We start from the raw sequence: 24,118 nt of genomic DNA, 5'->3' as shown, positions 1-24,118 counted from the left end.
CTTTAAATTTCTGAATCACTTTGACTTTTACATCAGTACATCGGCTCCTGCGTCCCGCGTCACTCTCATGAACGCATGTCAAAGACTAACACAGAGGGAAAGAAATTGTTGAATACAGTTGTTGTTTTTGTTTTCATTTTGCACAAAAAGTTACATGCATTACAAAAGTAACATAGTTACATAAAATTACAGTTGAACCACTAATGTCAAATGGACTATTTTATTGATGTTCTTACTACCTTTCTGGGCCTTGAAAGTGGTAGTTATGTTGCTGATTATGCAGGGTCAGAAAGCTCTTGAATTTGTGTTTTGAAGATAACTGAAGTTCTTACGGGTTTGTAACAACCTGAATTTACATTTTTGGGTGAACTGTCCATTTAAGACCAGGAGTAAACAGTGTCACAGGTATGTACGATTCAAAGAAAGCACAACATCAGATATATCTATACTTTCTAAATAAACCTATTATTTCTACATTTTAATTTAACTTAATAAACTCTTTCAGCTCACCTGTGGAAGAGTTGGTGGTGTGATCCACACTGGGTCGTGTGTGATTTCCAGTGCCTGCTTGGGCTCGGAGCCAGTCGGCATCATCCACCTCCAACAGATTCATCCAGCTGCAGAAGTTTGCCTCAAAGTCACATTGTCCTGAAGGAGTGCAGGGATAGTTTGAAACCTGAATATCATCAAGCGCTACGACTCCCTGTTCAGTTTGTCCTGTAATCCCCTCCACCACAATCTGAAAAGACAGCTGTATTAATGAGGACACTCTTGCAGTTCCACATCATTAAACTCAAGGGTACAGGCTGTAGTTTAGTGAACAGTTTTGTGCAGCTTGTGATCCATGACTGTTGTACCAACCAGTGAGAGCAACAGCAAATTATTTTGAGACCATTATTTGCAATAATGTGTGATTGTAAGTCTGAAAATATAAGCTGGACGTTTTGATCAGACATGAGACACAGTGCTGACTCAGGGACTCACCCCGTAGCTTGACCCTGAGATGGTTAGAGGAGTCTGAGTGAATCTCCACAGAATCACCAGCAGGGGCCGATCTTTTCTGAAAACTGTTGATACACATTTAAGGTGCCAGTGCCCTGTCCCTCCATGTAATACCACAGCTGAAGACACTTGGCATCACCTGGAAAAAATGATTGTGTATTTTGGAGTTTATGGAGTTTTCTGACCTTCAAGGAATAGTTTACATATTTCACAGTTGACAGGAAGAGACACATTTCTCTCTAACCTGTTTGATACAAAGGAGATGTTGTTCTAGCAGTACGTCCTTGCACATGGGTAGGCGCACTTTCCATATAAAAGTAGTGTCCACTCGCTGTGCTGGTTGTATGGTCAAAACCAGGTCTAAATTTAGATTTTACATTTTTCCTGACACTCGGATCCAGTCCAGGTCATCAACACTCTGTTGTGTCCAGCCACAATCCCCCTCTTCAAAGTCACAAATTCCCTCTGAAACAAATATGAGTTGCTGATATTCATAAACATTATTTATAAAAATGTAAGTATGTGCTGATGTTAAAATTCTGCCCAATGCAATATTTATTTATTTGGTAACACTTCACAAGAAGGTGTCTTTTGTGAACATTAGTTAATGTATTAACTAACAAGAAAGAACAATGAACAATACATTTATTATGCTATTTATTTGGGCACAAAAATTCATGTTAGTTCTGCATTAACTAATGTTGAACACAACTTGTGGCTTTAAAGGGGTGCTACAATGCTTTTTTTTTACTTTTTGAATTTTAGTCAGTGTGTGGTGTGTATCTTTGGGCACAAAAAAGATCTACAGTCCACTCCAAAGGGAGATATTTCGTTTTTAAAAAATCTCTTTCCAAGAACTACAACGAATGGCTCCTTTGGACTACAGCGTCATGTAGTTTTTTTTAAAATGCATAAACTTGCACTAGAATAGGTTAGGCTGATCAGTGACTATGTTTTTTGATAATGTTAGGCTGCTTTTAGCCTTATGCTGGAGCTGGTTTCAGGCAATGAAACAAAGTATGTAAAATAATTCAAAAATTAGCACGATAATATCATGTATCTGCGATCTTGCAGGCTGAGGATGGAACTCTAATATCAGGCCTTACTTAGTCAATATTAAAGATATCAAGGTTATATTTTCACTGAATGTTCTTTATCGAATGAAGAATGATTTTATGCAGAAAACAGTAAATCACAAAAAATCTCAAAAAAGGGTCACAAATTACTAGGCCTGCCCTCAATATTTGACTAACCGTTAGTCGATGAGAAGAGGCTTGGCCGACCAAAATTGTATTTTTTATTTAAGTCGCAGAAAAAAAAAGTCCACAGTCCACAGGAAGTCACGCAGACTGTGCTCTTAAAATACTCCCATCATTTTTGGTCATACAGATAAGAGTAATACATCTTTCGAATCTGTAAAGAATCTACATTTATTTGTGTGCACTCAGAATAACAACAAACATTGCACTTGTGTAAAATAATGAAAGCAAACAGGATCAAAGTCTCTGTGAAATTGAGCGTGAAACTTCAAAACTTTGTGTATACTTGCCTTACAGACATTAAAAATATATCTATAGAAAATGCGTGCACTTGAGCACAAATTAGGCTATGTAGGCACTTAAAGGCTCATTATTACAATTTATATGGTTTATTAATAAACGTGTGACTAATACTTAAAAAATGAACGACTACTAGTCGACCAGAAGAATCTTTAGTCGCGGGCAGCCCTACAAATTACCCTCTCCAGGCTCACATTTTTGCATGGTATATTTAATCAAGTTGCCTTTAACATTAATTAAATGCTCTAAATTTGTCACTGAGTTGACAGTTATAAGTTTGATACTGAAGATGGCATCTAGATGGATGAATATAACATTATGTTACAGCTGTGGCAAATGCTTGTGGTGCTCTAGCAAGCATGGAGGACATTTCAACAGGACAGTGTAAAAAACAACAGACCAAATGCTAAGCTATATTATTAATTACCTGTGGGAGCACAGGCACCTTTAGTGACAGATAAATCATCTATAGCAATGTGACCAGACGGTCCTCCAACTGAAGCCTCAATTAATATCTGATGAACTTCTGTCAGTTTCACATGACTCTGAGCCATCTGCCATTCAGTCCCTTGAGAACCCTTCCTTTGCCACATCTATAGTTTTTTGGGGGAAAAACCCTGGTTAGTAGAACATTTATAATATAAAAATAAAGCATTTACATTTTATTATATAAAAAAAGCATGTCTTACATGTGAAATTAGAAAAACACATAAAAATGTGAGTCTTACTGATATGATGTGGTCAGATGAAATGTCATATACAGACATTCTTAGTGATCCCACTGTTGCTCCAAACATGTGATACCAGAATGTGAAACAATACCCATCAGGTCCAGTTGGGGGAGACAGAGGAGACTTCAGATGAGCCGTATCCCCTGTTCTGCTGTGACTTGAGCTCTTGATGTACAAATAATACCCTGGAATATAGCAAGAGACACATAATTTTAGACATACGATGACTGAGCTGATAGTGATTCGGTGCAAATGGTTTTTGGCTCACCATTTCCACTGGTGTGGTCGCCCGGAGGACCTGCATTTGGGCTCTCATTAGGTCCACTCCATCTCTCCCAGTCTAGTTCCTCTGCAGCTCCCTGGATCCACCCACACAAGTCCTTCTCAAATGAGCATGTGGCCAAGGAAAATTCTAAAGTACAGAAGAAATGAGACATGATCTCATAATGTGGTTTGGGTCGGAACCTTTCAAAAGTTTTGGAAAATATATATATTTTTTTAATGTTGTTAAAAGAAGTCTCTTAAGCTCATTAAAGCTGCATTTGTTTGATAAAAAAATACAGTAAAAATAGTAAAAATTGTGACATAATTTTGCAATTTAAAAAGTACTGTTTTCTTTTTTTAATACATTTTAAAACATAATTTATTCCTGTGCTGGCAAAGCTGAATTTTCAGCAGCCATTCAACAGTTTCATCTAAATTCTCAGCAGCTTCCCCACCTGGAGGTTGGTAGTCTTTCTCACAGTTTTGGAAGGAGATGTCATCCAGGGCCATGGTCTGAGTTGTAGACAGGGAATCATCCTGTTTGAGTGAGGTCTGGCTGCTGAAAATGATCTTAAATGGGACACAAGAAAAATATGTCTATATTTGTGCAGAAAACTTGCCTTTATATGTATACGAGGCTGGGATCCTCAAGGATTTGTTTCTAACGATCAGACTCAAGATTGCATGTGTACTGTAAGTTTTGCATCTCACACACATTGACACTGACATACCCTGTAAGGCTGGTCTTGTTTGCCTAGTGGTAAGTGTTCTGGGACCCACTGAGTTGAAGTGCTGCTGGATCGTGACCAGAGCAGCTTCCTGTCCTCTTCCCCCTTCTGCAGGATCAGGCTGAGATTGCCTGCACTTCCTGCACCCACATAGAAGTGAAACCTAGAGTGCAAATAATAAACAAGAGAGGACAATTAACTAGTTGCTTTTTAGCATGGATATTACTAGCATATTGGCTGTTTATTAGTACATTTTATGGATTAGTTCACTTCCAGAATAAAAAAGATATTTCACTCACCCCCATGTCATCCAAGATGTTCATCTGTTTCTTTCTTCAGCTAAAATGAAGGTTTTTAATTAAGGTTTTTGAGGAAAACATTCCAGGATTTTCTTCATATAGTGGACTTAAATGTGGATCATCGGGTTGAAGGTCCAAATTGGAGTTTTAGTGCAGCTTCAAAGGGCTTTGCATGATCCCAGCCAAGAAATCAATATCTTAAGTTGAAAAACAATCAGTCATTCAGTCAAGTTTACTTTACATTTTAACCACAAATACCTGTCTTGCATTAGCTCGACTTAACGCATTACATAGTCACGTTGGAAAGGTAATGCGTGATGTAGGCAGAAGTATCAACCAAGTGTTTATATAGCTAATGTGCAAAGAAAGTTAAATGCCCTTTGCAAAAAAAGGTAAAACAATGATGTTGAATGATTTTGAAACCCAAAGAGAAAATGACATGGAGTTTTTTGCCCTACACTACCTTTTTGAACTGGAGTACACAGACGAACTAACCACCCGTGACCTTTCCAACATGATTACATAATGTGTAAAGTCGAGCTAGTGCAAGATGAGCATTTGTCGTTAAAATTTAAATTTGTAATTTCTTTTTTAGAAAGTGACTGATTTATTCGCTAGATAAGACCATTATTCCTCAGCTGGGATTGTGTAGAACCCTCTGAAGCTGCATTGAAACTGCAGTTTGGACCTTCACCCGCTGATCCCCATGGAAGTCTACTATATGGACAAAAATCCTAAAATGTTTTCCTTAAAAACTTTCATTTCTTTTTGACTGAAGAAAGAAAGACATGAACATCTTGGATGACATGGGGGTGAATAAATTACCAGGAATTACCAGGACTATTTTTTATTCTGGAAGTGAACTAATCCTTTAATGAGCAGTATTTAGAAGTTTACTGAGGCAAACTCATAGTTAATTGTTACTTAATAGTGAGAATTAAATTAAAAGTGGTCTTGTAGATTTGCACGTCATCATTATGAATAAACTCACAGAAGCTGACAGTATGCAGAGCTGATTGGTAGAGATGGGCTCTGAAACACAGCCTCGTCCTTAGAGGAATCCATGATATATGACTGCATGTAGTGCCCTGAGGAGAAGTAAAGCGTAAAAAAGATGAATTATGTTTGTTTTGATATGTAAATGTTCATGGATTGATCTAGAATTACCCGTTCCAGTGGTGTGGTCAGTGGGCAAACCTGTGTTGTTTGAGGCCTTCACCCATTGCCATTTGTTAGGACCTACACTTACATCACTCCACTGACACTGTCCGTTCTCAAAATTGCATGGACCTAGAGAGATTCACAAGAAGTAAATAAAAAAATATATATTTTAATTAATAACATTTTATAACACTAATTTTATACATGATAGTTTTTATGTTTTGTTCTATATTCTATTAGATATATTATATTCTATATTTTGCCGGTCTATGTAATATTAAGACTATTTTGACAATTATATTTTATTTTTACATACATTCTTTGTGAAGAAAAAAATTATACAAAAAATGACTCACCGCATGTTTCTTCATCTTCCCCCTAGAGGGCAGTCTAGTTTATAATTGCACTGAGCACCAGCTGTAACGCACGTTACACCATCTGACCGCCAGCAGTGAAACTCATTCTCCTGATTCAGACCAAGTCAAGTATTAGAAAAAAGACTTTCAAAATTTTTTTTTCAAAATGAAAAGAACAGCAAAAATTTGAGCATTGTTTTAAATATTCACACTTTGTACACAGTACAGTCAGCATATCTAAAGTACATCTGAGTTACAGCTGTGTATGTCCTGACCTTACAAGGGTTGACTGTTGGTGAAGTTGAAGGAGCGTCAGTTATTGGTGTTGTAGCTGTAGCTGGTGTTATCGTTGGCTCAGGTGTGACTGGCAGCTCACTGTTATCTGGATCATGAGCACATGTCACAGAGAAGGAAACATCATCCACCGCTGTCTGAGATGCATGAGCCTCACTGTTTCCCACATACTGGAAAACAATCTGAAAATAAAGTTGAGCCAGATTAATTTGTTTTGCATCCTTAAGGCATGAAATGGTGTAAATGACACATACACTGTAAAAATCTTCTACCTTGCTCTTAACTGAGGTAGAAAAGGTGACTTCCGCTCTGTGCCAGCGAAAGCTCTGCGTCACAGTCTTGTCCCAAAGTATACGGTCATCATCTCCATTACGAAGTGTTCTCAGTATGACAACTAACCTGGCAGTTGTGCTATTTTCTCCATGAGAATAGTGGTAGAACCTCACCTGTGAGAACAAGGTTCATCAGCGCAATTGAAAGAGACTGTGTGTTTCATTATTTGATTTACCCATGACCTGCACAATGACTCACGGTGCAATCAGTGCTGGGCAGCAGGGTGCTGGAGATGATCTCTGCTGTCTCACCCTGATCATGTGCTGGAGTAATGTAATGACCTGGAACATGCCATAACCATTTCATTATAAGTGGAGAATACTATCAGTGGCACATGATAGGATTTGACCGATTATCTGTGCCAATATTAAGCATTTGTATGGGTATCAGTCATTTTCAAAACCAATTTACCAACAAAATCATTTAAAAGCATTTAAAGTTTTTGTCAGAGCCCTTGTTATTCTTAATTTTGACATTAATTTTCATTTTTACACCAGACATATATTTGTGACCCTGGACCACAAAACTAGTCATAAGTAGCTCGGGTAAATTTGTAGCAATAGCCAACAATACGATGTATGGGTCAAAATTATCGATATTCTTTTATGCCAAAAAATCATGAGGATATTAAGTAAAGATCATGTTCCATGAAGATATTTTGTAAATTTCCTACCATAAATATAACAAAATCTAATTTTTGATTAGTAATATGCATTGCTTAGAATTTCATTTAGACAACTTTAAAGGCAATTTTCTCAATATTTAGAATTTTTTGCATCCTCAGATTCCAGATTTTCAAATAGTTGCATCTCGGCCAGAGATACAAGTCTTATCCCAACAAACCATACATCAATGGAAAGGCTAAATATTCAGCTTTCAGGTGAAATGATATATAGATCTCAATTTTAAAAAATTGACCCTTATGACTGGTTTTGTGGTCAAGGGTCACATATCAGTTTAAAATATTGGTTATCTGTCTACTTGATCTGCAATATTTGGTATCAGCATTGGCCCTAAAAAACACACCTAGCCAAACCTAGTGCATGAGCCACTCTATACATTGCTATAAAAAATACAAACATACAAAAATACAATGTTTATATTTTCTCTGGGTACCTTGTGTCACTATTAAGTGACCTGAAAATGATGTTTACCATATTTTTGGATCGTTTACATTAAGTTTGGCCATTACTCCAGTCTTCAGTGTCACTGAAGTCAATCCGATATGCTGATTTGATGCTCAAGAAACATTTATTATTATTATCAGTGCGGAAAGACTGATTTTTTTCAGGATTCTTTGATGAACAGAAAGTGCATATTGCTTTTGATCAATTTAATATGCCCTTGCTGAATAAAAGTATTAAAGGAGAACTTTATGTTATAAATTATGTTTTTGAGGAAAACATTTCTGCATTTTTCTCCATGTAATGGACTGATATGGTGCCCCGATTTTGAACTTCCAAAAGGCAGTTTAAAAAACAATGCAGCTTCAAACAATCCCAAATGCGGTAGTAAATGATCGGTTATTTTCATTTTAAAAAATACAATTTATATACTTTTTAATGCCAAACGCTCGTCTTGTCTTACTCTGCTTGGACTGTTTTTGTTCCGGTTCATGACAGTTAGGGTATGTCGAAAAACTCCCAACTCATGTTCTCCCTCAACTTCGAAATCATCCTATATCACTGTTTTACCTTTTTTGTTAAGGGTGTTTGATCTTCTTTGCATGTTCACTTTGCAAAGACTGGGTCGTAACTTCTGCAGCGATGTAGGATGATTTTAAAATTAAGTTGAGGGAGAAAATACGATGGGAGTTTTTCAACATACCCTAACTGTCTTGAGTCAGAATACACAGAGTTGATGGAGAGAAAGGCAAGACGAGAGTTTGAGATTAAAAGGTATTTAAATTGTATTTTTTTAAATGAAAATAACCAATCGCTTTGCTAGATAAGACCCTTCTTTCTTGGCTGGGGTCATTTACAACCGCATTTGGGATCGTTTGAAGCCGCATTTAAACTGCATTTTGGAAGTTCAAAATTGGGGCACCATATCAGTCCATTATATGGAGAAAAACGCTGAAATGTTTTTCTCAAAAAACATTTCTTTACGACTGAAGAAAGAAAGACATGAACATCTTGGATGACAAGGGGGCGAGTACATTATATGTGAATCTTTGTTTTGGAAGTGGAGTTCTCCTTTAATCTTACTGATCAAAAACTTTTAAACAATAGTGTACGCGCATAATTTTGAGGAGGTACCTGCTGCAGTATTGCTGGTGTGATCTCTTGGTGGCCCGTGCTTAGGCCAGGCCTGTTCTCCTTTCTGCAAAATCCAGCCAGCTTTCAAGTCACTCTTTTCCCATGAGAACATGCCATGCTCGAAACTGCAGCGATGGGTAAAACCTTTTACATCTAGACCAACAAAAAGAAGATACAGTACAGTTCCTCATTCTATGTAACTGTCCTGTGGACCTCATAAGAAGAGGCCCTGACAGACCCATATTTTTGATCGTTTAAACAGACATCACACTCTGTCTAAATTTTTCAAAGCATTATATTTTATTTTGGCTCATGAGTAACCCACAGTCATACCACAGAGCGCTTCATCCGTGCCATCACCGCAGTCATCGCTGTAGTCACAAACTCTGTTCGGCTCCACACACACTTTGTTGGAACATGTGAACATTCCCTCTTCACAAGATTCATGAGGCTCTGAAGAAGAAATAATGGATGATGGACTAATGTCTTGGCACGTTACATTCCATGGTTAAGGTTACTGTGATCTGAGTGCTTTAAAATTGATTTATTTGTCAGAATAATTTGTTGAGTAACCTGCCTGGCAAAGTGCAGTTGATGAAGAAGATGTCATCTATAGCGATGTCCCCGAGCTCACTGTAGGTTCTGGTAGCCTCAAAAAGGAGAGTGAAAACTTGATGTGTGCGATCCACATTCAACTGCGCCCGATGCCACTCATCTCCATGATTACCAGACATCCACCAAAGGGGGGTCCTCCTTGGGCCCTCCTGGAGGAACACTTTCAGTTCCCCAATGCCTGGCACAGACAACATAATCCAGATAAATTGTATGAACTACAGTATAAATATTTTAGTACTGACAGAAGTCTTACCTTCTCCAAACATGTGGTAGTAGAATTCAAGCAGACACTCATTGCTGGCCTCTTTCATGGCGGGACTCTGTAGAGCAGCATAGCTGTTGTGCTCACCGTGACTGGCTTCTACTGCCATGTACCAGCCTAAAACAAGTACGTGTTTAATAATTAGGTGACACTGATAATATTCTGTTTTTGAATAATATACAGTGGAGATCAAAATTACAGAACAATCTATAAATGCTTGATTTTTTCTGAAAGACTCAATCTTAAGAGCTTAAAATTTGAAGGAGTATTAGCTGTAGGTATAGCCTATCACTGCTCTACTACCATGTTTGACACAATATCCAAGGCATTTTGAACAAAAACATTTATTTTGTGGAAAACACAGTGGTCAAAATTAGAGAACAGAAACCACTGTAGAAAAAAAGAAGATTAAATTAAAATTGTGGAGGGTTACAGCTGTTAGATATTAGTAGGAAGTGTAGAGTCCCTTGCTTTAAATGAGTTGTTGATCCCCTCTTCTTCCACTCTCGTCCATAGTTTGGTAACTGTAGTGGGTTTCTTAGCCATAACTTTGTCACCAAGGATTTTCCAGAGATTTTCAATTTCATTATTTCAATGTTCTTAGCTTCAAGGAACTGCTTTACCTGTTTTGCAGTGTGACGGGGGCATTGTCTTAACATAAAAATTGCAGGATGATTGGGAGATGCTTGCAGGGAAGGAACAAAATGTGTGAATTTTGGACCAGTTTTCCTCTCTCCACTCAACATGCTCCTCAGCAAAGTTGAGCCTAGTCTTTTGATTCTTTCGAGACAGATCTGTACCCTGTTCAGCTCTGAACTGGCAAGCAATTCCAGCTGCAGTGTTGAACCAATTCCCCTTTGAGAGTCTCTGCAATATCCTGTGTTCATGTGCATTTGTCTTGTGTGGATGACCAGCCCTTTTGGGGGACTTGAATGAATTAGTGTCATTGCAAACCTGCAATATTTGAGAAATCACAGATTTGGAATGACCAACTTCTCCTCCAATGGCTGAAAGGGTCATCCCTTTGGCCTTTATCTGGACAACCTCCTGTCACAGGGTTTCAGTCACCTTAAAGCAGCCCACCATCTTGTAATCTCAGTGAAAATGGGAGGAATGCTGCCAGTTAAATTGGGTTTGTCATATAATTAAGGAAATTAGCACCAGGTGCCAGATTAACACCAATAACTTGCAGGTATCTCGTTTAAGTTTTTTTTTTTTATATACTGTGCTTTAGAATACAATTTATTTATAAAGTATGCTTTAAAAATGACTTTCTACTCATATTAGGGTAACTTCAAATAGGTATAAAAGCAGTGACCTTGACATTTAGGATATTATAGGTTGTTCTCTAATTTTGATCTACACTCCAGTAGTTTTTGAAATTCTGAATTCTGGGATTGTTTTTTTCCAAAAGGATTTTACCTAGCTCTGTTCCAGTAGTGTGGTCAACTGATGGCCCAGTGTTGGCAGTGATTGTACCATTCTGGTCCCGTTTCCAAACAAACTGCCCAACACTGATATCTCTCCATTCACAGGTGTCTGTCTCAAAATTGCAGCCAACAAACACTCCACTTTCCACTCCGATGTCTGAATGTAAATCAGTAAAAACAGTAAACATCCCTCGAATACTGTCATACAAATGACAGATTAGAACAGCAGTTTACCTTTACATGGCCCGTTTGTTAGTCTAATGTCATCCACAGCAATGTAGCCTTCACTGCCTGTTTGAGCCTCTATATGAATCTGATATTCAAGGTTTACATATGTTACATATGTTATAGGATGATATAATGGTGAAAGCTAGCTTTCCAAACAGATGGGTATTTCACACCTGAAAGGGCTGGGTCTCAGCTATAGTGACAGAGACATTTTTCCAGTTGCTCCCAGTGAACTGTGTTTCAAACAACAATTCTTGCTCTGTTGCACCTGAATCTAATAGCACTCTAAGGATCCCAGGGTCACTGCCAATAGAAAAGCACACCATAAAAACTGCATTAATCACACCTGACAGTCTAACAGTGGAAAAGAGGGTGTTTTAGCAGAAGCAAAAAGATGGGAAAGCAAGAGCAGACCTTCCATTCATTTGGCACCAGAACTCAAAACAGGAGTTACTGGATGGCTGGATCTTTTCTGAAATCAGCACAGAACTGCTTTTATGGCCTGGCGTGTTCCTCTGAGATGGGCTCAAAAGAAACTTGCCTGACAGAGAAACAGGAGAAAACAATGATTATCAGATGTCTAATCTCATTTGACTTCTGAAAAAATGTTTGCAATATAAACAAACAAAATAAATCAGGGAGGTCACTCTGTTTGTTTGCTTTTTTCCCTCCTTCATTACTCACCATCTGCAGTGTGAGTAGTGTAATCAAACAACGGACCTCTGTAGTGGCCGTCTGCATGAATCCAGTCATGTGCATCTGTGACACCATTAGCAACATTGATCCATGTACACATTCCTGACTCAAAATCACAACTTCCTTTAGGGGAACACGCTCCAGTTTTAACCGAGACATCATCCAGAAGAACAAATGACTCAGAGTTTGCACTGACTTCTGCTCTGAATGCCACCTGTGTGTGAATGCAAAACCACAAATGAATGCAGAAAAAAAGAAAAGATAAACTCTACTTTTTTCCATAAGTAAGGATATTAAAATGCAGTAACTGCATGTGTTAGACAGTTTTGTTGGCTACTCTGAAAACGATATAGTAACACTTTACAATAAGGTTCATTAGTTAACATTAGTTATCTACATGAGTTAACATGAACTAAGAATGAACAATACTTTTACAGTTTTCATTCATCTTAGTGTTAACATTAGTTAATGCACTGTGAGCTAAGCTTAACAAACAATGAACAACTAACATTAATAAAGATGATGAATGAATAGTGTGATACAAGTATTGTTCATTCATGTTAGTTAATACATTAACTAATGTTAACAAATGACACCTTATTGTTAAGTGTTACCCAATAATACTTTGAAAAAGCAAATGAAAGATACCAAAGGAAAGAGAGACTAAATCATGTAAATAAAAAATGTAAATAAGACCAGAAGAAAAGCAGCGACTAATAATTCAGAGCAGTTCTGTAAACTGAATCAACCGATTAACTGAAACATTCATTTTCACAATTTAATGATTAATTCACAAATTGCTACTTAGCTAGGGTGAATATCAAAATGATTAGTGAAATGCAACTTAAATAGTGCATCCAAAATGTAAATTTTATCATCTACTCACTTTCATTTCACTACAAACCATATGATTTGCATTTTTTTGTGGAACAGTTTTGGATTCCATTGACTTCCTCAGTATTTCTTCCAATGGACGTCAAAGGGAACCAAAACAGTTTGATCACCAACACTGTTCGGAGTATTTTCGTTTGCGTTTCACAGAAATAAAAAAAACAACAATGTATAGGTTTGCAATGACGTGAGTAAATGATGACAACATTTTCATTTCTGGGGGAACTATCTCTTTAAATTTTGAACAATTTCTTACTCAAAGCTATTATATGGCTTGAGAATGTCTCCTTTTGTGTATGTCTGTGTGTTTTCACAGAAGACAAAGTCATACAAATTTAATAGCAATAGGGTGAGTAAATAATTACTAATGTAGAATTGTCATTTTACAAGCAAAACATGTTAGAAAATGAAAAACTCACTCTGAATTCAGAGGGAGATGACACAGTGACTTTTGCCACCTCCCAGCCATCAGAAGACGTTCCAGAAAGAGACCAGAGTGCTGGACCAAACTCCCCATTCAGAAAAACATGTACTGAGAGTGAATCACCTGAGCCTGCTGACAGCCAATACCTACAAACAGGTGTTATCAAAACATCATAATGAAGATTATAACTCACTGATGAGGCTGAGAGAGAGCTGAACTACAAATCTGCCCCATAATGGCCAGAAAAGATTATTAGTTTGAAGAAACAAGCATACCAGAACTGCACACAAGACTCTGTAGATGGGCTATACTCTGGTGTTAGAAGATTTGAGACCTCTGGTTTCTCAAGTTTGGCTCCAAGCATAGCCATTGAATGGCCTGTCAAGTGACACAAATACATGGCATTGGACATTACATGACAAAACAAACAAAAAAACTACAACACTTTAACAACAAAAATGCTAGTTTAGTCACCAAGTTCTGTTCTGTATGTATGGTCTGGATGGCCACTGCTGCCGTCCACACGGAGCCAGATAAAGCTGTCAGTCACATCGGGCTCAAAGCCACAAAGCGAGGGAGACTCGAATCCACACGGGTCTTTGGGAGAGATATCACACAGGAGGACTTTAATATCTGAGAATGTCTTATAATTAAATACAGTAAGGCACTTCGAATGCTTTTGACTCACTGTGTTCAGCACAAAGTCCTGCAGTCACTCTGAGGTCATCGATGGCTATGAAGCCGCTGCTTCCTGCTGCTCTGTTCACAGAGAACTTCACCTGTAGATGATAGTCATGCTCTACTTGTTGTTTTGTTGTCAAATATGTATAACTGTGGATTGACACTTAGACAGTATGTTTGGGGGCCTCTCTTACTCGTTCAATGTCTGCAGTACTAATAGAGACTTGTGCATTCAGCCACTCAGAGGTGTGGGTGCCTCTTCTTGTCCATGTGATGGTTTCCATTGTTTTCTGAAAACATGTTTTTACATGACAAAATTTGACATTTTGTCTTGTTCTACAGTAAAAATGATCTGAAATTCCTTTGAAACTTTTAAAAATTATTTTAAATAAAAAAATAAAAATAGTTTTATACAGCTAGTACAGTATAAATACAATATATTGATTATTATATCATATATATTATTTTCATGCTATATTCTTATATTTACCTTTAAAATATTGTTATTCATCATCCAAACAAGCTTAAAGGGATAGTTCACCCAAAATGAAATTCTGTTATTAATTACTCACCCTCATCCTTGTTCCAAACCCCTAAGACCGATCATCTTCAGAACACAAATTAAGATATTTCTGATGAAATCTGAGAGCTTTCTGACACTGCATAGACAGCAATGCAACTGACATGTTCAAGGCCCGGAAAGGTAGTAATGTAGAGACTGACACAGAAGAGAAGAATTGGGCATAATGTAGCTATGTTTGTTTTCTTTGTGCATAAAAAGTATTCTCGTAGCTTCATAACACTACGGTTGAACCACTGACATCACATGGACTATTTTTACAATGTTCTGACTACATTTCTGGGCCTTGAATTTGGCACTTGTCTATGCAAGGACAGAAAGCGCTCGGATTTCATCAAAAATATCTTAATTTGTGTTTCGAAGATGAACGGTCTTACGGGTTTGGAACGACATGAGGGTGAGTTGTTATTGACAGAATTTTCATTTTTGGGTGAACTGTCCCTTTAAGATTCACAATGAGACATTCCCTGTTAAACATACCGTCTCAACAAGCAGATCCAAGTTTCCAAGAGATGCTCCTGACATGTAGTACCAGAATCCAATACAGACGTCAGCGCTCTGAATTACCATCGGTGTTGAAATGACAGCTGTCTCACTGCTTTCATGTTCTCCAGACATATTTACAATAAGATAAAACCCTGTAAGAGAAAAGATGCAGACGTATGACAACAAAATACAGACTGATCTGCTCTGTCCAGTAAATGGTGAAATAATGAATCTTACCATTGTTGTTTTTTAAGGTGTGGTCATATAAAGGTCCTAGCAGTGGTTCATTCACCTGTCCACCCATCTGATGGGACCAATCAAATCCATCATCTGTCTCCTGGACCCAGTCACATAGTCCTGCAAGCAAACATCTGGGAAATTTAGCTCAAAATAAACACATATAGACTTGTATATGTAGTCTAGATTTTGCTCATTCATCTCTTACCCTCCTCAAAGTTGCAGTCCATGGAGGAGGCGGGTGGAGAGGTGGGCTCGGTTGTGGGTGCAGGTGTTGTTGCGGTAAGATCAGAGCAGCGTGTATTCCGTCTGATATAGATGTCATCCAAACCAATGACTCCTCCGTCTAAGTATCTATGCATGGCTTCAAACACAATCTGCAAACAGTGAAGTTTAAGTCAACTACTGTCAAGTATCTGATGGTGTGACATGTGCATCAGTCTCTCACCTGGTGTCGTTCAGTTGATTTGTAGTCTATAGTGAGATTGTGCCACACATTGTTCTGATTGCCAGTTCGATTCCACAGGCAGCGCAGAGAACCGGACTCATTTACATAAACTGATAGTTTGAGCTTGTCTACAACAACAAAAACAAAATATACAATGAATGAAAATCATGGTGTTTATACTGCCTCAAATAGGAGTTGGTTCCAGTACAAAGTCATGTCATTTTACCAGCAGCTGTTGCTCAAAGCCCACAATATTTCAAAGTGAAAACTGTCTACGAAGATGCTCACCACTGCTCCACATATTCATGTAGTACCAGAACTCCAAACAGCCTTGAGATTCAGGCTCCATCACCTCGCTCTCAAGATGAGCAATTTTATCTACTCTGGCATTTGTCTCAAAGGCCATGTAGTGCCCTAGATAGAGGAGAACCAGTCAGAACATAGTAGCAGCCACTTAAAGGAACAGTTCACCCAGTTAGACCTGGTTTATTATAGTAGCATATCTAACATTACAGCCCTTAGGCACTTTGTACTTTCCTGTGCTGCACATGTGCCCATGGGTACTTCCAAGAGTCAATCATTGCATAGGAGCATTATTCTGATACATACAGCATTAAGCAATGTGTTGATATTTACCCATGGCAGTGTTGGTGGTGTGGTCAACCTCAGGAGCAAATAAAGAAGTGCTCGTTGCAGAGGTCCAAATCCAGTCAGTACTGGAGGTATTGACATGAGTATTCAACCATCCACACATGTCCATCTCAAAATCACAAAACCCTGAAGAACATTATATGCACTGCTTCATTTAGATGGTATAACAGTCACACTGTTGTCAAGAGGTTTATGGGGTGAATAGACATTCAAGGGGTAGTTCACCCAAAAATGAAAATTCTGTTAATAATTACTCACGCTTATGTCGTTCCAAACCTATAAGACTTAGAAACAAAAATTAAGATATTTTTGATGAAATCTGAGAGCTTTTTGACCCTAGACAGCAGTGAAACTACCACATTCAAGGCCCAGATAGGTAGTAAGCAACATACGTGGAAGACTGACAAGGAAGAAATTGCTGAATAAAGTCATTTTTTTTGTTTTTCTCATAGCTTCATAACATTGTGGTTGAACCACTGATGTCACATGGACTATTTTAACGATGTGCTTACTACCTTTCTGGGCCTTGAATGTGTCAACAGCATTGCTGTCTATGTAGGGTCAGAAAGCTCTCGGATTTGAAGCAACACTCCACTTTTTTGAAAATAGGCTCATTTTCCAACTCCCCTAGAGTTAAACAGTTGAGTCTTACCATTTTCTAATCAATTCAGCTGATTTCCAGGTCTGACGGTAGCACTTTTAGCAGAGCTTAGCATAGATCATTGAATCCCATTAGACCGTTAGCATCTTGCTCAAACATGACCAAAGAGTTTCTGTAGTTACATCATGTACTAAGATCTACTAAGATACCTGTGCAAGCAGGTGGTCACGCTGGTTATGTTCACGGAAGTTAGTCTATTTTCAGGCGCTGCGTACACTGTAAAATCTAATTAGTTGGGCTTACTTAAAAAAAGCATGCAAACCGATTGCCTTAAAAAAACTAAGTAAAGTAAAATAAGAATAGTATGTTGTACTGACAAATGCTTAGTTAGTATAGTTTACTTACACGAGAGTTCTAGTAACTAAAAAAGAACTGTAGGGGGTACTTGATCATTTACTTTAGGCTTACACTTGACTTAGTATAGCTACTCACTGACTCCCAGAGTGCATTGCGGCATGAATAAATTATGCAATTGCTTTGTTTTACTGTTGTTGTTTTTATTTGCTAATTTTATTTACTGACTTGTGTCAGCAGTAACACAACAAAAAGAGAAAATAAAATAATATAATGGTTATTGTCACAATTAATAAAAATAAATAAAACTGAATTGTTACCATCGTTGTGATTCACATGCTGAATGTTGAAGTTTGTGACTTGAGCACATTATCACAAATATTAAAGGACTGTCTCAACCCAATAAAGTTTCTCAAGGTGTTTATGAAGAACAATAAAATTGTAAAAGATCATTAATAAACATAAAAAACACATTAGCTAAAGAATTGGAAAGATTTAGCTAATCGAAATATCAGAACTCGAAGGTTACCTTCTAAAAGCAACCTACTTATTACTTTTCTTCCCTTGAAATCAAAAACTATAACTTCATGTTGCATTGCTGCATCAATAGGAAGAAAATTATAATAAGAAAAGCAAAGTTCCAAGTGCCCAACCAAACGGAACATTAATCACTATAATGGTAAGTAAAAAAAATAAAATAAAATAAGAAACACCAACAACATTTTACGAAAATCAACATCAATTTATGAAGTCAGCTTATGTGATGTTCTCTCAAATATATAGTTGTATTGAAACAACATTCAAGATGACTTTGGGAAATGAGTGAATGTAACAAGTGAAAAATAACTGCAGATTAACAATTGCCACCTCAAAAAAAAAATTGCTTTTCTTCTTCTTCTGTTGTTATTTTCCAAATTAGCAACATATTAGTGCACTGCTGGCTCTCACTGGTTTATTAATGTCATTGGTTTCTTTGTGGATACTTGAATATTTTAAGTGAGCATCACTCAAAGTAGTAAGTAAACTGTTTTACTCGCTTGAAAGTAGCTGTAACTTAATAAAACCTAGTAAGTATAGCAACTAAGTAAAGATAACTAATTATATCTAAGTAAGGTAAACTATTGGATTTTACAGTGTAGTATCATTGTGCCTGCTGCACCCATAAAGTTCCTTGATTATTACGCTGAAATGAGAGTATAGTTCCTAGCCATATAGGCCTAGAAAATCACAACTTTTCATTTTCCGTCGGTCTTAGTAAACAATGTAACTACAGAAGAGTCAAATAGTTTTAAATAGGAAAAATATTGAAACTCTTTGGTCATTTTTGAGTGAGATGCTAACGGTCTAATCAGATTCAATGATGCTAAGCCATGCTAAAAGTGCTACCACCAGACCAGATCGTCTGAATGGATTTGAAAAAGGTAAAACTCAACTGTTTAACTCTAGGGGAGTTGGAAAATGAGCCTATTTTCAAAAAAAGTCAAACGTTCCTTTAATCAAAAATATCTTAATTTGTGGTCCGAAGATGAACAAAGAACTTACAGATTTGGAACGACATGAAGGTGAGTAATTAATAAATTTTCATTTTTGGGTGAACACCATTTTACTGATTCAAGACATGAAGCAATGACACAATAATAATCTTGTGGTTATGAAAGACTCACCCTGAGGTGGGCAAGGGTCATTTAGGATTGTTAGGTCATCAATAGCAATATCATGCATCTGCTCATCTCCAACCACTGCTTCAAATATAACCTGTTATCCAAGCAGAAAACAAAGGCTGAGACATGACTAGATCACAGCACACATTTGTTTTTGTGCAGAACTCAAGAGGTCAGAATAACTACACTACCTCTTTCTCCACTGACAGACTTTCAAAAGTACATTACGCATACATTATGCAAGTGGCTTGAAGAAAAGATTACTGTAATGTCACTTGTTTAATAATAGGTTATACATTACATATCCACCTACACAACACTGCAAATCCAGGTCAGATTTATTGGCCAATAAACATTGGGCAATCAGTGCTTCCTATCAGATTATATTATAATTATATTGACATTGTTCTTTAAAGTTCCAAGTTAAAATTTTTCAGGTACTGATAGTGAGACTGTAGTTCTCATATATTATATCAGCTGTACTTCATGACTCTACTTTAAAAGAGACTTTGATGGCTGTATGAGTGCATTCACAAACATTCTTCACCTGTTGAACGTGATATTAAAAGCAAGCAAAAGACATAATCGGACACCTCCCAATTATATCATTTAATTCCGATTTTAGCATTTTACAAGGGAAGAGCACTTAAACAAGTATTGCAAAATAAAGGGTTTTATATAGTTCACGTATATAGCACTTATAGTTTACAAGGTACTCTCGTGAATGCGCATCTAAGACTGGCATGTAAGAGAAGAAATTGTTGTTATTTTAAGTCATTTTTTTTCTAACAAGTTGAATCTCTGCTGTCAAATGAACTATTTTTAATGATGTCCTTACTAACTTCCTGGCGCTTGAAAGTGGTAGTTGTGTTCCTGTTATACCTGTCAGAAAGCTCTTGGATTTCATGAAAAATACCTTAATTTGTGTTCAGAGGATGAACAGGTTTTACGGGTTTGGAGCAACATGAGGTTGAGTAATAAATGAGTTTTTATTTTGGGTAAACTATCCCTTTAAATAAAATAAATAATGGATGTGTATTGCATTCACGTCGCAATTAATCAGTTCCAATCTCTGGGTCCAGCTGATAACACACTCTAAGTATAGCATGCAACATGCGCAAATCATCTGCTCGCACCTTATATGGGCTGTGAGGACTTATGACCGTTGCTCTGCCGTGTCTCCAGTGTTGTCCTTGATCTCCACTTGCACTCCACATGGGAATTTGAGATCTGGCACCATTCAACTCCTGGATATAGATGTTAAGAGAACCCACGTCTCTTCCATTCATGTGGTACCAGAACATCAAACACTCTCCGTGTTCAGAGGTCGGTTGATTGACATCCGTCATTATGCTGCCTCTGCTGCCTTTGTGGTGCTTCCACAGTTGTGCACTCAGGTAAAAGCCTATGGATAAAAACAATATGAATTATTGAATTATTATGAATTATTATGCTGTAGGTGGATATTCGCACCCTTATCGGTTTCTAAAGTATGGTCTGCTGCAGGGCTGGGAGTGCCAGTGGCCAGTTCTCCATTGGTTCGGATCCAGGTAAAATCAGTTGTTGGATCAGGCTTCAAGCCGCATAGAGAGCCTTGGAATGTACATTCCCGCTCAGCCGGACAGGAGCCATTTACACTGCTTGACACCTGCACGTCATCTATAGCGATGTAGCCGTCTGTGTCTTCCAGGATGCCCTCGAATATAAACTATAAGATGCAATGCATGAGAACACACATGTACATATATAGGCATGAACAGGTACAGTGTGCTCAATTTGGTGGCCTACCTGAATTGGTTCTTCACTGTCTGCGAAACTAAGGTCCACAAAACGCCATTTGTTGCCTTGATTTCCTGTCCTCAACCATATAAGTGTCTGTGTTCCATTAGCATGTTTGGTGATAAATCTGAGAGAGCCTTCAACGGTCACAGAATCCAAGAATTATTATGACTGTAATTATTATAATGCATGTAAATATAAACAGCCATCTGTCTAATCAACATAAAACATGACCAATGTGTTTGTGAAGAAATGAAAGTCCATCATTGCTAAATTACAAATTACAAGTACAAACTACCATTAAGATGTACCATAAAAATCAAAATTGACCCTATATACTTTCTTAATACATGTTTCTGGTGTTATTATGCATCATTTGTAGGTGCACAAAAAACACCTTTCATGAAATGTCCAACTTTAAACAATCAAGTCCCGCTCTACACTTCCTTCAGTGAAGAGCACAGTGAGAGATGTCATCTTAACTCACCAATGCTTCCACCAAAAATCATATACCAGAAGCTGACACATTTGGCCTGCTGTGGAAAGCTGATTAATCTTGCTGTCTCAGGTGGTCTGGAGTACTTTTGTGTTATGTACATGAAATAGCCTGCGCAAAATAAAAATATTTGTTTACTTTAAAGTGAGATTATTGTTTTCAGAAACAAGTAGTGTGCTTAATAAATTATTTTAAAAACATACAGTACATCAGGCAAAATGATGCAATCCAGTGCAACAGTAAAAAAATGTTTTATACAGTTTACTGTTCGAATGTTTGAGATCAGTCATTTTTTTAAAAATAAATTAATACTTCAATTCACCAGTAATGCACTAATTGATCAAAAGTGTCAGTAAAGACATTAAAAATGTACAAAAGATTTCTACTTTAAATAAAGGCTATTCTTTTGAACTTTTTTATTCATCAAAAAATCCTAAAAAGATGTATTGCAATTTTGGCCAAAATATTAGGCAGCACACCTGTTTTCAACACAATCTTTCTTGACCAAATCAGCAAATTAGAAAGATTTCTGAAGGATCGTGTAACACTGAAAACTTGGGAAATGTTTTTTTCTGTTTTATTTTTTCCAGACTCTGTTTTATTGGTTAAATTAGAAAGATATTAATAGAAAAGTGTGTCTAATTAATCTAAATCATATATATTTACCAGAACCAGTGGTGTGATCATGTGTAGGTCCCTGATAATCAAAGGAAGGGTTCTGTGCACTTTCTCTTTTCCATTGGAGTTCAGCTGACTGGTCGTTGTACCAGGAACACACGTCTTTCTCAAAGTCACAGCTGAGCTGGTCTGAACCTGCAGGAATGTCTCCCTTTGCACAGTCTGTCAGTGTAATGTCATCCAGCATGACATCCTGATTTCCAATGTATACAGGTTCCACCAAAAATGAAAGCTGTGGTTTTGAAATCGAATAAGTCACACATTGAACATTGACAAATGAAGAACAGTATATGCAAATAAATCTGTAACACTCTTCCAATTAGAGTGTCAAAAAACAAAAACAATTAAGAATAATTAAGATGGCTGTGCATGCAGTGCATTACCTTTGAGCCTAGAGGACAATTACCGAGTAAAAAACTAGCATTTTCCCAACCGTTAGTCTGGCCCTTTCTAATTGACCATAACTTTACAGATGAAGTGTTGGTGATCAAACTCAGGGAGAAGAAGGAAGACGTATCTGCGGCATCATGGAGATGATACCAAAAGCTGAAATATAAAGTCATAGAGCTGACTAAAGAGAAAAGAATTATAAAAAATTATACAAAAACTATATACAGATAAACATGCAGTAAAGCCTTGACTTGAAACTAAATGTTTGTGCTGCTTCCGCACCTAAACTTGCATCCAAGTTCAGTGGCCTGGGAAAGTGTGTACTCCAACTTTGCTTCTGACCAAATATCTGGATCCTCACCTTCTATATGCATAACTCCACCTATAAATAATACAGAAGTCTAAATATAAAAAAAATTCAAGTGGTATCAAATGAAGCCCAATGATTGTCCTAGGCCAAAGGCCTACCCCAGGGGGATCCTGTGGTGTGGTCCACACCGGGGATAGCACTGATGTTTGCCATCTCACGTCGCCATTTATACTCATCATGACTGGACTCATGCCATCCGCATGCATGTTCCTCAAAGTCACAAGAGCCTGTGAGGAAGGATATTTCTTATATTGTGAATTTAGTATTGCATTGTAAAACTATAATTATTAATTTATTTGCATGCAATACCACAAAACAGTATCACAGTTATATATTCATGACAAAGACTGTGTGATCAGCAAGGAAAAACATAATCTGATGAGAATAAGAGCGAAAGATATAATGCAGTAACTACCACAGAACTCTTCATCTGATCCATCTGCACAGTTGGGGTGGAAATCACACACTTGCTCCATGGGAATACAGGCTTCAGAATCAATACACTGGAACTGTCCATCAGGACAGGAGGCTGAGCCCATCGAAACTGCTTATAAAATCCAAAATGCATAATGGTGAAAATAAAAGAAAGCAAATTATGCATTCTGCATTTAGAGCGGTATAAAGTGTCAGATACAATTTTATCCACAAACAAACTTTTAAACGCACATACTCTTTCTTTATTATCACTAAGTTGTCAAAAGCATGAAATAACTTATAATAATATAAAAATTATGTAGCGACCATTGCCCTGATAAAACATCTGCACACTCTTGGCATTTCTCAATCTCGGCGCTATGCTATTTGGGATATTCTGTGTATCCTGAGCACTTTACTGAAGTCTCCATTGTCTAATATCTAAGTCTCTATATCCAAATTTTTGACTGGAACCTTATAATATTAAGGAAAGAATTTCATAAAACCACACATTTTGCATGCAAAACCATTGGTTCTGATGACCTTCCTGACCTTACCATTTTCCCTCATGGCTTCAGAGGAAAAGAACACTAAACACTAGAATCTATTTTATCGAGAACTGATATAAAAAGAAAACATTTGGCCTCACCTAGCAGCAGTAGAAACAGTGCTCTCATTTTGATGAGAACATGGATGAACAGGGTCTCAATAAGCTACTGTTCCTCCAAACGTCTTTGCTTGCCAATGCACGAATGTGGGGC

The 24,118-nt window shown here is 37.4% G+C and overlaps 2 protein-coding genes across 3 annotated transcripts; both read right to left on the bottom strand.

The window, feature by feature from the left end:
- Positions 1–514: 514 nt before the first annotated feature.
- On the bottom strand, positions 515–5,868 carry LOC127162367 (MAM and LDL-receptor class A domain-containing protein 1-like). Its single transcript, XM_051105168.1, has 10 exons — positions 5,751–5,868; positions 5,575–5,671; positions 4,288–4,447; positions 4,012–4,126; positions 3,561–3,704; positions 3,290–3,477; positions 2,989–3,154; positions 1,247–1,467; positions 985–1,141; positions 515–739 (listed from the first exon to the last, which is right to left on the bottom strand). Exons 2-8 carry the CDS (start codon positions 5,661–5,663, stop codon positions 1,376–1,378), a joined length of 954 nt encoding a protein of 317 aa, XP_050961125.1. The 5' UTR covers positions 5,664–5,671; positions 5,751–5,868; the 3' UTR covers positions 515–739; positions 985–1,141; positions 1,247–1,375.
- On the bottom strand, positions 5,756–24,118 carry si:ch211-106h4.4 (MAM and LDL-receptor class A domain-containing protein 2). 2 transcript variants are annotated; one of them, XM_051105167.1, is made up of 36 exons: positions 24,007–24,118; positions 23,359–23,487; positions 23,042–23,170; positions 22,856–22,955; positions 22,567–22,729; positions 22,172–22,415; positions 21,497–21,616; positions 21,019–21,146; positions 20,704–20,938; positions 20,367–20,635; positions 19,234–19,324; positions 16,600–16,740; positions 16,252–16,377; positions 15,964–16,091; positions 15,724–15,892; positions 15,516–15,635; positions 15,273–15,430; positions 14,407–14,502; positions 14,220–14,310; positions 14,006–14,128; positions 13,807–13,909; positions 13,527–13,677; positions 12,205–12,430; positions 11,935–12,061; positions 11,694–11,823; positions 11,527–11,605; positions 11,285–11,449; positions 9,854–9,979; positions 9,563–9,778; positions 9,319–9,438; positions 8,986–9,138; positions 6,926–7,008; positions 6,667–6,840; positions 6,376–6,576; positions 6,101–6,210; positions 5,756–5,873 (listed from the first exon to the last, which is right to left on the bottom strand). In XM_051105167.1, exons 1-35 carry the CDS (start codon positions 24,032–24,034, stop codon positions 6,112–6,114), a joined length of 4,941 nt encoding a protein of 1,646 aa, XP_050961124.1. In that variant the 5' UTR covers positions 24,035–24,118; the 3' UTR covers positions 5,756–5,873; positions 6,101–6,111. The 2 variants fall into 2 exon arrangements, with proteins under 2 accessions (XP_050961124.1, XP_050961123.1); XM_051105166.1 differs by having other exon boundaries at positions 23,359–23,490; positions 24,007–24,094.

Source organism: Labeo rohita, unplaced genomic scaffold (genome assembly GCF_022985175.1).
Source record: "Labeo rohita strain BAU-BD-2019 unplaced genomic scaffold, IGBB_LRoh.1.0 scaffold_910, whole genome shotgun sequence".
Lineage (NCBI taxonomy): Eukaryota > Metazoa > Chordata > Actinopteri > Cypriniformes > Cyprinidae > Labeo > Labeo rohita.
Note: the sequence above shows the minus strand (reverse complement) of the source record. Positions and strands in the feature narration are given on the sequence as shown.